Source organism: Urocampus carinirostris, chromosome 8 (genome assembly GCF_059441175.1).
Source record: "Urocampus carinirostris isolate Australia breed hairy pipefish chromosome 8, RoL_Ucar_1.0, whole genome shotgun sequence".
NCBI lineage: Eukaryota > Metazoa > Chordata > Actinopteri > Syngnathiformes > Syngnathidae > Urocampus > Urocampus carinirostris.
In genome coordinates, this window is record NC_142356.1 from 32,423,383 (window position 1) to 32,435,726 (window position 12,344).

Here is a 12,344-nt window from a genome sequence, read left to right on the forward strand (position 1 = left end):
TATGTTATTCCTGTAGACAGGCACAACTACAAAGGGTCATATGTGACACAAAGTTGTTTCACTTTGGGGGACATCAACACAACTTTGTTGACTCAAAACAGAGAGACACGCCGGTCTTTATGTAACATTCTCACAAATATTTACCATCATTAATAATAAAGAATTGAATAGCTGCTTTGGGGAGTTTTGTTCATGACAATACATAAACAAAAGAAAGGCACATTGTATCTATTTGACAATGCGTTGTCCTTTTGTATTTGTTGCAACTCAGGAAGAAAATGGTCGGTTGTGTCATAGATGGTGTTGTAGAATTTTTTTGTTTTTTAGAATGTGTATCGTCCACTGCATCCTTGGTAAATATTACCTAAAACAGTAGTTATCAATTGTTTTGACTTCAGGGCCCACTACCCAACCCTAATTACAAGCCATGACCCAAATCAAGAAAGATTTCTACTTCTCAAATGTATTTAATGAAAGGAACTTGCAGTTTAAAAGAGGAATGTTAAAAAAAGGCGGGTGTCAACTCACATTTGCAGGGCTCTATCTCCATATACTGTTAAGGAGTGTAACTGACTCTCAGTTTTTAATTTTTTTCCTAGCCGCATTTTCACGATCAAATTTTGGGTCACTACCCACCAGTTGGGAGACACACACTTGAATCATTGATTGATTGACAGTTTTATCAATTTCTACTGTTCATCAAATGCACCGTTACAATGAATTCAAAATCAACAACTTTGATAAACAGTCGAGAAACAGATGGAAAAAAATGGGCCGGCGGAATAAAGCTGAAGCTTATAGTCAACATTGTAAATACTATATCAATTTTGAATGATTGTTAATACAACCAATTAATTAATTGTTTTGTGCTATAACACAGGGATCAGAATTTTCCGCGGATCCGCGGATTTCCGCTGTTTTTGAACCCCAAAGGCATTCCGATTTTTTCACTTTTTCTCTTGCGTATCAAACAAATTCAAAATCCGACTGTCTCACTCTTTCCTTTATTGCTCTGGCGCACCCTGGCGGCCGTTAGAAAAATTGGCCGCATTGTCGCACAAGCTGCAGGGACTGAACTGCATTTGAACTTATCTTGCAGTATTTACAAAAAAATCAGTTATGTGGGCAAATTATTCTAATCTTCTAAAAATGTTACTTAAATGATAAATATAAGCATGGTTTTGGACAAGTAAATTGCCTAAAACCCAGGTTTTTTTTTTTTTTTTGGCGGCGGTGGGGGGGGCTCCGCCCTGGTTTATTCCTGGACGCTGGCTATTTCAGCTGAAAATGAAAATCTCCATTCTGATTCCTGTATAACAGTAAATAATCATAAAATAATGATAAAAAGAAATACTTTTTTTTATCAAATATTAATATTTTTCTAAATTGAAATATATTTTGGGGATATTTTTAAAATAATATTATTATAGTAAATTTAGCGTTTTTCAGTTATTTCAATTATTTTGATAGTATTTGTAACTTTTTACAGCTTACCTAGTCACAATATAATAGAAGTTGTACATACAGTCAGATGTCATCAATATAAAGTGATTTAATTATTAACTATTCGGATTTTAACACAATAATGATTATTGATAATAGTGGTAGGGTTGTTTTGGATTGCAAACTTAGCTTTGCAACAATTGTAGCATGTCATTTGGGGCAAGCATATCGTCTGTGACCCTTTCAGCTGTTAAATTATTTATTATTTGCATGTCACTTGTTTGGTTTTACCCAACTTGTGACTGTTCTAGATATCTTTAAAGGCCCATAAATGTCATGCTGCAGAACAACAACCCTGCCCGACTGCACACAACAACAGAGAATGACGTAGAACAGCCACAATAATTTTTGCAACAAGTCAGAAAATATCTGAATGGTAAGAAAGCAATGAGAGTGGGGTTGGGGTGGGTCGAGGGTGGAGTGGGGGTTTAGTTGTTTGTGGGGCCTTTGGTGGCCAGCTGAAGTAGATCAGAGTGTCAAAGTGCGGATCAATTTGACATAGAATGTATCGCTATTTGTCCTCTGAACAAACAACAATTTGGCAGCTATTACACCGAGGAACTGCTTCAAGGTATTTACTATATCAAGACTTTATATTTGTTCCCCTCAAGAAAAACCAGCAAAGTTGAATTATCCTTTTGGGTATAACTGCATGTTCTATTGGTTTCTCAATGTTTCTTTTCGGGCATGCTCAATTCATCTCTCGGTGTTTGGTGACTTGTTTCCTGTTCAGAATTAAGTATTGAAATGAGCAAAATGTAATCAATGTACCTACACCCTTCATCACAACTTACTTTTAATGAACAAAACATAAATATTCTCTTAAGTAATCAATGTATTGCTCATTGGAAAATTAGTGTCAATTTTGTTGCAAAGACTAGAGATGTGTTTTAAAATGCATACGATGTATATGAGTAAACGTCAAAGGTCAGAAAATATGATGATGACTTAGTCCGTACTTTGATTTTGGTCTCAAATATGGTGATGAGTTAAGTGAGCAATGTCAGGCAGCTGATGTAAACAATGTTGCAATGCCCCTCTCACTGATCTACAAGCGAGGACGGTAAAGCTGTTTCCTGGCTGATTGTCATAAAGTATTAGTGGTAAACCACCACTCCAAATAGTAGCGCACTGTCATAAATCACCAGACAGAAGACACATTACTTAATATTGTCAAAAATAGAAACTGCCACAAACAGTGTTGCAATGAATTTTGAATTGAATCTTAATATGATTGGGCCGGATTGGTAAAAGAATGTTAAGTCCAAATTTTAAGCTTTGGTTTTCAGTATTATGCTTTATATTTCAGCCTACATTAGTAACCTACCCTACATATTATGATCACGGATGCAACACACACATTTGACTCACCAGAAATTGGGAAAATCGTTTTTAATGTTTGACATTAAATTTTTAACTGGTTTGATTTAACAGATGAGTGATTTCATTTTTCACCTGAACCAACTCACCACGCTTTTCAACCTCAACACTACCTTCTAGTGGTGGGAAAAAAAGCATACCTTTTGATAGAAATGACCTAGGGATTCGGTTCTGTTTAGAAATACTCAGAAATTTATGGCGGCCCAGATATTTCATCCAACGGGCTAGATCTAGCCCTTGGGCCATATTTTTGACATGCCTGTTCAAGAAGGTCGTTGCCTCATACCCTGTGGAACTGAAGAAAACCTGATTAAATCGTATCAATTATCAATTTAAATTGTTAGTCTTTTGAAGCAATTGTCCTTAAACACTGCACCTTGTCCATTGCACTTTCTTGGAAATATGTCAATTGGAATTTAAGGTGAGTGAATAACCACTTTGGTAAGCTCACTTTATTACACATCATTATGTTCTTGATCTTCGACTCACATTTTAGGGAATTTGCCATTTTTAGCATTTTGTAGCCAGACAATCCATTCACCAAGGCCTGGCTTGAGGAAATTCTCTTCTCCTGTAAACATCTCTCACCAATTCAAACTTGACACTCAACGTTTTTTGTTTCAGATTGTCAGTAACACATACACTTTGTTGTGTTTCCTCTAGGGTGTTTGTAAACAGAAGCTTGGCAATGGAGAAGATTAAGTGCTTCGGCTTTGATATGGATTACACCTTGGCAGGTATGTGCAGTTCACCCAATACCTCTGGGAACAAGACAATCTGTCAAGTAAATGGCGTGGAAATCTCAAACCAAATTCAATATGGTTGATTATGACAGTAACAATTCAAGATTCCTCTGCTCCCATCAACCCTCAAAGGATTCTTCCAAATAGCTCCCTGGTTTACTGGTTCGATTGCGTTTTTACACTACAAACTAGTAGTCCAAAATCATCCCACCATGTTGTTCTGTAACTCAGGCCTGTATTTTTAGTCTTGCTTCCAAAAATAACCAAATTACTTTGTTAACTGAGGCATATGTGTTTATGAAGTTCTTGGTTGATGTCTACTTCGAGAGTAGGAATCAATCACAGCACCAACCCCCTCAAAACCAAACTCCCCTACCCGACCCCGGATTTGCTACCTCCCAGAGTGCAAGTCGCTCAGCTGTTGTCATTGTCCTTTTTTGGGCGCTCACAATCGAGTGTCAACGTTTGTGAGAAGCGTAGCTATCATGTATCTATGCAGGAGCTGTCTGTTTCTGACCCTGGGTGGGCACTGTACTATCTATGATATTGTCGGCGAAGAATGTTATGTGACCTGTGACTGGTTCAAAGTATAATCCACCTCTTTGTTGGGGGGGGAGACGACGGCGACTTCTAAGTCCCCTGTAAATCTAGTAATGAAAAGCACCATAAATAAATTTAATGAAGATTTTTTGGAACAACTTTTTCATATCTACAGTACTGATAACTTGAAGAGAACCTACAGATGTGTCACAACAAAACATTTTCGGTGAGCATTCCATTTATTTTTCAAACTACCTCGTATATATTTCGTAGATGTCTCTTAGGGGGAGCTTTATGTAAAAGTAAGTGAGCTTTATCTCACAGTTAGTTGCACTTTGACCCTCCAGAGTTGCATTTTGACCCTCCAGAGTGATAGGAAGGAACACCTGACCAAACATTGTGTTGATCTTGTAACTTATGGAAAATTCCTTCTCAATGGCTAAAGTATTATGGAAAATAATCTTATGACTATTTTATTTTCTAAAACAAAGATTGTGATTATTTTTCTAATGTCTACCATCTTTGGCTTTACTACTCCAACAACGTTATCTTTGAAATGTTGCTAGAAACGTAAATAGAATCGTGTGCGTTTCTCCTGAACAAGTCATTTTGTGAGTTGGATTGGCTTAAATTCGGCTGTTTGACAAGTCAAAAATGTTTTACTTTTTTTGTCCCTTCATTTAGCCTTTGTTTTGGTGGGTTGAAGGATGAAGTTTATTTACATTAATTTATATTTCGATTAAAATTAATTGTCAGACAAAGCATTTTCTTAAGCTTTTAACAAACAATTCTGCGCCTCCCTTAACAAGTGACATCACCAATTTTTTTCAACACTTTTATGGAGGTTAACCTTGGTATTGTCAGTCCATAAAACTGTTCCCAAGGTTTTAGGGCCAGTCTCTCTGCAAAATCCAGTGGGCATTAGAATTATTTTTGCTGATGTGTTGTATGCATCTCGAGGTATAACCTGTGTATTTCTTCTTTCAAAATCTTTTGCGTACATTGAAATACCTGCCCTGCCTTGTTGAAGTTGCCGATGAGGTTCCTGGCTGTTGTTTTTTTTGTGTCTATATTCACAAAAAAAATGTTCACAATGTTTCTGTCAACAACTGCAAGAAAATGCCCTTGGCTGTATTGTTTAACCTGTTGCATATTACACACTTTGTCTTCAGAACATTCTAAATTGTTGAAATAGAATTTAGCAATGTATGTAACATTGTAGGGCTCATTTTTTCTTCTTCTCTTAGCATATGGAGCTTTCTGGTAACTCTTGATCTTTTGAGAAAACAAGAACTCACAAGTAAAATCTAAATTAGACAGTGTTTTCAACTGGAAGATTTTGTGTGCTCACATGTAGATCGTGTTCAAACCGATGTAGCAAGCATAGGCTATTACTGTACTTAGTTGTTTTTGTGGCTTTGTATTGATTGATTGGCATTTCATTTTTCCCCTCTGTTCATTTAAAACAAAAAGATAAAAGAGGGCTATCGGGAAAAAGCTCAAGCTTATCTTGGTCCCATTCCTTAACACTTTTCACAAAAATACATTCAGTGTTATCTACCTACGGACATACTATTACTACTGATTACAATATACCTTGTTTTTATTTTTGTCAATACTCTACATACTGTAAAAATAAAATGAAGTAAGTCTGAAAGTTACATGTTAGATTGGATCTTGCTATCTGTTCCCTTATGAACTTTATCAGAAGTCCCAGGATTTTTTTTTCCCATCCAGTATGACCAGCAGACAGGCAAAAGGCTGTGTTATTTAAAACTTACAACTCAACAGCTCATCTTGTCACAATTGTTCTGTAAATGCGGTAAGGTGGGGTTGTTCAAATGGAATGTGGTGGTTGCTTCAAAACAAGGACCTACTATATTATTTTGTGTTCATTTGAATAAGAAAAAAACAAAAAATACGATAGGAATACTTACAAAATACTACTACAGTATTACTATGATACAAACATACAGAAAAATTGCAACAGAAATACGACAAAAAAATCAACTACAGTAACAGTAAAATAGTATGGAAATACTTCAAAGTACTTCTACAGAATTACTACGAAAATAACACTAATACCAGTAATTGCCTGATACAAAAATTTTGCTGCATAAACACCTCGACAGAAATACTACAAAAGTACAATTACAGTAATACTACAAAGATACTGTAGAAATACTACAAAATACTACAAAATAAAAATACAGTAATACTATGAAAATATTGCACAAATATAACTGGAGTAATACTACAAAAAATATGGCCTGAAATTATATTTTGTTTTTCTCTATTGCAATGCAGGCCTTAAGTGTTTCAAGAGAAGGAAACAAAGAATAATATGAATCACGCAGTTTAGTTATTGTTTCAATAACTGATTAAAAAATAACTCAACAAGCCTGTTTGACTAATAAGTGGATCTAAAGTTACCTTAAACATTAATACAGGGAAGTACATACAAATAAATATCATTAGTCCAAACAAACCGCCCAAACAATCATCTAGTTGTGTCAAGGAAATACGTTTGAGCAAGCATAGTCATCCGATCCTATAATTGGTTTAGACCTAGGCCAACTTCTAAATGACAGCCCTAACGATGCCTTTTACAGTCTACATTAAGATATGAATGACTTGTTAAGTTGAGGTTTGTCCATGTCAAGGACAACGTGTAAGAAAAACAAAGCAGCAGTGAAGGAGACAACGTAAAAATGGTGGTCGCAGGGGTGACGGAGGGCAAATAACTCCTGAAATAGGTTTCTTTGTAGTGCCTCAAAGGTTCAGGAAGACTATGACAAGAGAGTGTGGCTGTAGGGAGGAGGTGAAGAGTGGAGGAAGAGGAATGGGTTCACAGGCAATATAATCAGTGTGCGCTACTGCTCTGGGCAGAGAGCCGGGACTCTCTTGTTTACTAAAGGACCACAGCTGGGCCTGAGAGACAGATGGGGGATTGAGTTGCAAAGGGTGGTCCTAATACAGACTCGGGATTAGTAAACCTGAAAAACAACAGGGCCAGTTTCAATCAAAACCTGGGCATTTACAACCAGGGTGTGTCCTATAATTAGCAGCACAAGTGTCTCTAAACTGGAAAGGAGCCAATCAATCTATTTAAAGGATGCTGTCTAGTAGGCACACTGCTTACCTTCTTTTTTTGTGTGGGTAGGTGAGCCTTCAAAACAATAGGGCCGGTTTTAATCAATACTTGGACATTTAAAACCAGGGTGTGTCATATAATTAGCAGCACGAGTGTATTTTAACTGGTAAGGAGCCCATCAACCTATTTAAGGGATGCTGTCTAGTAAGCACACTGCTTACAGTCTTTTTTGTTTGGGTGTGTATGTTGACATACTGAACAAACGAGTCTAAAATAAGTTGACAGGGTGTTACCAGTTATCAAAAAGAAAATTTTACACAAATACAATAAAGTTAATGCTTCAAGCAGTTGTATCAGGGCCCTATACTAACCTTTGCACTGGTGTAACGGTTTTGGTTGCACAGCACATAAATTGGTCGAACCCTTGTTGCAGATTGTTTGACCTATTCTAGCAGACAGCAACTTTGACATACCGCATTTGAAATAAAATACAAATAAAACATAATAATTTTGAGTTGTTTAACATCCCTGTTTTAGCACTCAGTACACCTGACCATATTAGTTGGTAAATTAGTTGTAATATCAGGCCATGTTGTTGTCCATGTGAAATTTTACTTTTGCATTGCTTAATTCATAACAGATGCGAGACAAAATCGGTATAGGGTGACTGATAACAAAAAAACCCAGACAATATTTGACAAAAATGCCACAATCCAAAGTCGTGTTCATTTGGTTCACAAAAACTAAACGAAAATATTTTCATCAGTACACATTTTAAATTTTAAAAGTGTAATCAATTTTTACCAAAATTTGACAAAAATGTTGAGATTTTTTTTAATCAAATCTATAAAAGTGTTCTAAAATAAAGTCCCAGTGTCGACTAAAAATTAACTAAACAAAAATTGGATTAAGTTGACTGAACGTGATAAATACTGACACAACTGAAATTAGACTATAACTGAAACAGTATTTTAAAATGCAAGATAAATTTACGCTACTTCTTTGTCAAGGTACATAAGGGGCCGATCACACCATCCGTCAGTGCGTGGGCCAAAGTCGGCTCCATGTGAAACGGTCATTTTATGATTACAATATTAATAAGTTAAGTAGATGCTATTGTTGCTAGGTGGTTAGCACAATGGTGCGGAGGTCAAGGGTTCAATTTCAGCTACCAGCCTCCCCAGGGTTTGCATGTTTGCCTGACTAGGTTCCCTCCAGGCACTCCGGTTGCTTCCCACATTCCAAAAACATGCCTACAGTCCCAGGTTAATTTGCATGTCCAAATCGACATTAGGTGTGAATGAGTGAGTGTGTTGTCTCTCTTTGTTTGCCCTGCAACTGGCTGGCAACCAGTTCAGGGTGTTTCCTGCTCACTGCCATAAGATGGCTGGGCTGGGCTCCAGCACCCCCATGACCCTGCTGAGGATGCAGAAAATTATTGGAAGGATATATTTTAGTAGACGCTTAAAATAAAGAAATAGGACATTGCTCAATTCTAAACTTGCAAGGAGAACAGGAGAGGACTGTACAAAAATCTTCACAATGTCAAATTCCTAATCCCTTCCAAAGGCCCTCCCTTGATCCTTTTTTTTTTAGATTCCCAGGTCATGAAAAGCAGATCCACCGTGAGGTGTGTGGAAATCAAAGAAGAGCATAATTATTGGCCGATAGTTACAATGATGTACATCGTGCATAATAGTCAAAATAACGAACAACAAAAATGAATAATAGTCAGAATAATGACCTGTCATCCTATGCAATCTCTTCTGCAGGTGCCCAATATTAAGAACAGAAACAAGCAGATTAAACGTATCATTAAGTTTCAATTACAATATAATAACAAAAATGTAGTTAGAATTATTTCTTAAACTTTTTCAATAAGCTGCCTTTTAGAAAGCTTTGTTGAATTTGTCGTATGGACAAACCAACACTGTCCCTATTGTGAAACCTGTGCAGAGTACAATGGAAAGGCACAAGAAAATAGCATTTAGTCTTCAGTATTTTGTTCTGTATATTCCTTCCCAACGACCCCGTCGGGACCCATCAACACAAGCTCATTCTCCATTTTGTATTTATAACATGTGACATATCCTTGTCCCCGTGTCAGATAGCATTTTAATCCACCGCCGGCTTTTTCTGAGCCTTGTCTCAGTTGTAGTTTGGCCCAGGGTTAACTTTGTTGCTGTTGGCGGCAACGAGGAGGTGCAGAGCTCATCTGAGAACCCTCTGAGAATTTTCCAGTTTTTGTTTTTACACCTGATCGAATGTCCCAGTTGATTCAAGGGCAGAACATCCTGACTCGTGTTGCTAAAAAGAGACGAGAGGTCAATGTGAGCGTGGAACCATGTTCATTTATTGTGTCACCAAGATTTGCTTGTTTTCTTTCTAGTGTATAAATCACCAGAGTATGAATCGCTTGGATTTGAGCTTACAGTGGAGCGGCTGGTTTCCATTGGTTACCCACAAGAATTGTTCAGCTTTGTCTACGATCCATCCTTTCCTACCAGGTGGGCCCAACTTTCTTACCAATCCGTATAACCTCAATTCTCCTAGTGCTAGTCTAAATTGATGTCATCAATTATGATTAGTTATTTTGTGTACTGTAAATTTGTTCTTTTTTACTTGTAGAGGCCTCGTGTTCGATACCATGTACGGAAACCTGTTGAAGGTCGACGCCTACGGTAATATACTGGTCTGCGTCCACGGATTCAACTTCCTCAGAGGGTGAGGCTTCCGAACATTCATCTCTCCTCGTCTCTGAGGAAGATTGTTAGTAACACTGTCAGGTTTGTGTCCTCATACGGAATGTGTGCTCGCATCACGACCCTCACGAGCTCACCCCTTCGGGTTTCCTCTTTCCCCAGTCCCGAGATCCGCGAGCGCTACCCTAACAAGTTCATCCAAAGGGATGATACGGAGCGCTTTTATATTCTCAACACACTATTCAACCTGCCGGGTAAGGTGTTTACTGAAAATGTTGGTTGGATAATGTTTTGTTATCCATTGTTTTTTTGTTATTGTTGTTTTTCTTGTAGAGACCTACCTGTTTGCGTGCTTAGTGGATTTCTTCTCCAACTGTGATAGATACACAAGGTAAGAAACGAATTCCGACAATTAATGTCATGTCATGCTGCACATTGTTAGGCACTGCAGTAACTGGACCCACCCTGTAACAAAACAAACAAAAAACCTAGTTTTAAAGGCTGCTTACTCAGGTCAAGCAGCCAATGCATGCTTTTGCTTCCCCTAAATGTAAACTAACTTTAGGGCAAGGGAACATATGTGAGCTTAACATTGGATGCCAATATCAACAAAGTGTCCAATGTCGTGTACATTTCTTGCGAATGTTGCATGGTCTTTGTCCTCTGAAACCTGGTTGTTGGTCTTTTAGGGGAAGAATGCTTTCCTGTTTGGCTGGGGACCCCTCCATCAAGGGAAGGCTATCCCATTTAAAAAAGAACATAACAAACAGAGGGAAATAAACAAGAAAAAGAATCGAAATGCTTTAAAGGACTTTGCTTGTATAACATCTTTATTCACGTGTGCATCTGTTCCTTTTGTTTCAGCTGTGAGACTGGCTTTAAAAACGGCGACCTTTTCATGTCCTACAAGAGCATGTTCCAAGATGTTCGCGATGCTGTTGACTGGGTACACTTCAAGGTACACTGGCAAAAATAGAGCCATACATTTTTTTCATTCTGATTTCCAAATCATTATTTGTCATTGATACAGACACAACATATTTATACCCTTTATACAAAAAATGGTCTCCCATCTACAAAAATGACTGAAACTTGTAAATAAATTCCCTTGAATCCCTATCTAAATTATTTCATGTATTTTGTCAGTATTAGAATATTGTATTTCATAATTCAACTAATGCATCACTAAATGAATTGAGTCCGGCTATTGTTTTGGTGATGTAGGATTCCAAACTTACCACCAGTAGCTTTGCTGTAGATATACTGTACATATTTAGTTGGACTTGGTCTCACCATTATTTGTGGCAGCTCAGCATGATCACATTATTAAGCACAATATTCTTTTGTAGGATAGAAGAAATAATGGTGACTCAACATGCAGATGCAATTTATGTTATTGTAACACAATATTAGTCTGCAACTAGCAGTGTTTGACAAAGCTGGTAATTTATTTGCATTGTTCAGCTAATGTGCATGGCTAGCAATATTTTATAATCCATCCATCCATGATCTGTACCGCTTATCATGAGTGGGGTCGCAAGGGTGCTGGAGCCCATCCCAGCTGTCTGTAATATACCGTACTTTCCGCACTATAGGACGCACCGGGTTATAGGGCCCACCCCCAAAAAATAGTTTTTGGTCCTATATCTTCCATAGATAAGACGCACCGGATTATAAGGCGCTACAATGGGAACGTCGACAAAACAGTCAGATGATTCAGTCAAACTTATTACCCCCTTAACATTCCCAAAGCTTGCAAAAAAGCAAATACGTCGTAGACACGTGCGGATGCGGTGTCCGTACGATGTCACTCAAATGCATCGTTTCAAATATCATTCGCAAGGTTAAAGTATTGGGATTCAAGAAATGACAACCATTCCTTAGTTTCTATTTTTTTTTTTTCGCTCGCAACTTTACTGTGCATATGACAAATAAACACTTGGAATTGAGTTTAATTCACTCAACTCATCACAGCAACATCAAGATCGTTCTAAAACAAGATACCAGGAAAATATAAATCCGCATAGCTCACCTAAGTTCTCACGTTCAATAATGATACGCAACCATGGTCTTCTTACAACCGTGAGTGAAGTAAAAACTAGGAGAGTAAAATATTTACAAATACAGACTAATGAAACATGTTTCTTTATGGCGTACTTTAGCAAGCTTGCTATTCAGAGTCATCTTTTTCGGCCAATTGCAGGGTTTGTTTTGGCCCTCTAGCCTATCCGAGGCTCCGAATAACTTCAGCCAATAGCCATCGATTTAACTGATGATTGACACATCTTTTTCGGCCAATTGCAGGGTTTGTTTTGGCCCTCTAGCCTATCCGAGGCTCCGAATAACTTCAGCCAATAGCGATCGATTTAACTGATGATTGAC

General features: G+C 37.6%; 1 protein-coding gene across 1 annotated transcript in view; it reads left to right on the top strand.

Annotated features, from left to right (window-relative positions):
* The window catches only part of nt5c2b (5'-nucleotidase, cytosolic IIb), a 36,984-nt gene that overhangs the window by 12,870 nt on the left and 11,770 nt on the right, over window positions 1–12,344 (top strand). The window contains exons 3-8 of the mRNA XM_088342408.1: window positions 3,547–3,620; window positions 9,650–9,767; window positions 9,889–9,984; window positions 10,125–10,216; window positions 10,296–10,353; window positions 10,827–10,920. Coding sequence (XP_088198534.1) covers window positions 3,547–3,620; window positions 9,650–9,767; window positions 9,889–9,984; window positions 10,125–10,216; window positions 10,296–10,353; window positions 10,827–10,920 — 532 coding nt within the window. The remainder of the gene's footprint in view (window positions 1–3,546; window positions 3,621–9,649; window positions 9,768–9,888; window positions 9,985–10,124; window positions 10,217–10,295; window positions 10,354–10,826; window positions 10,921–12,344) is intronic.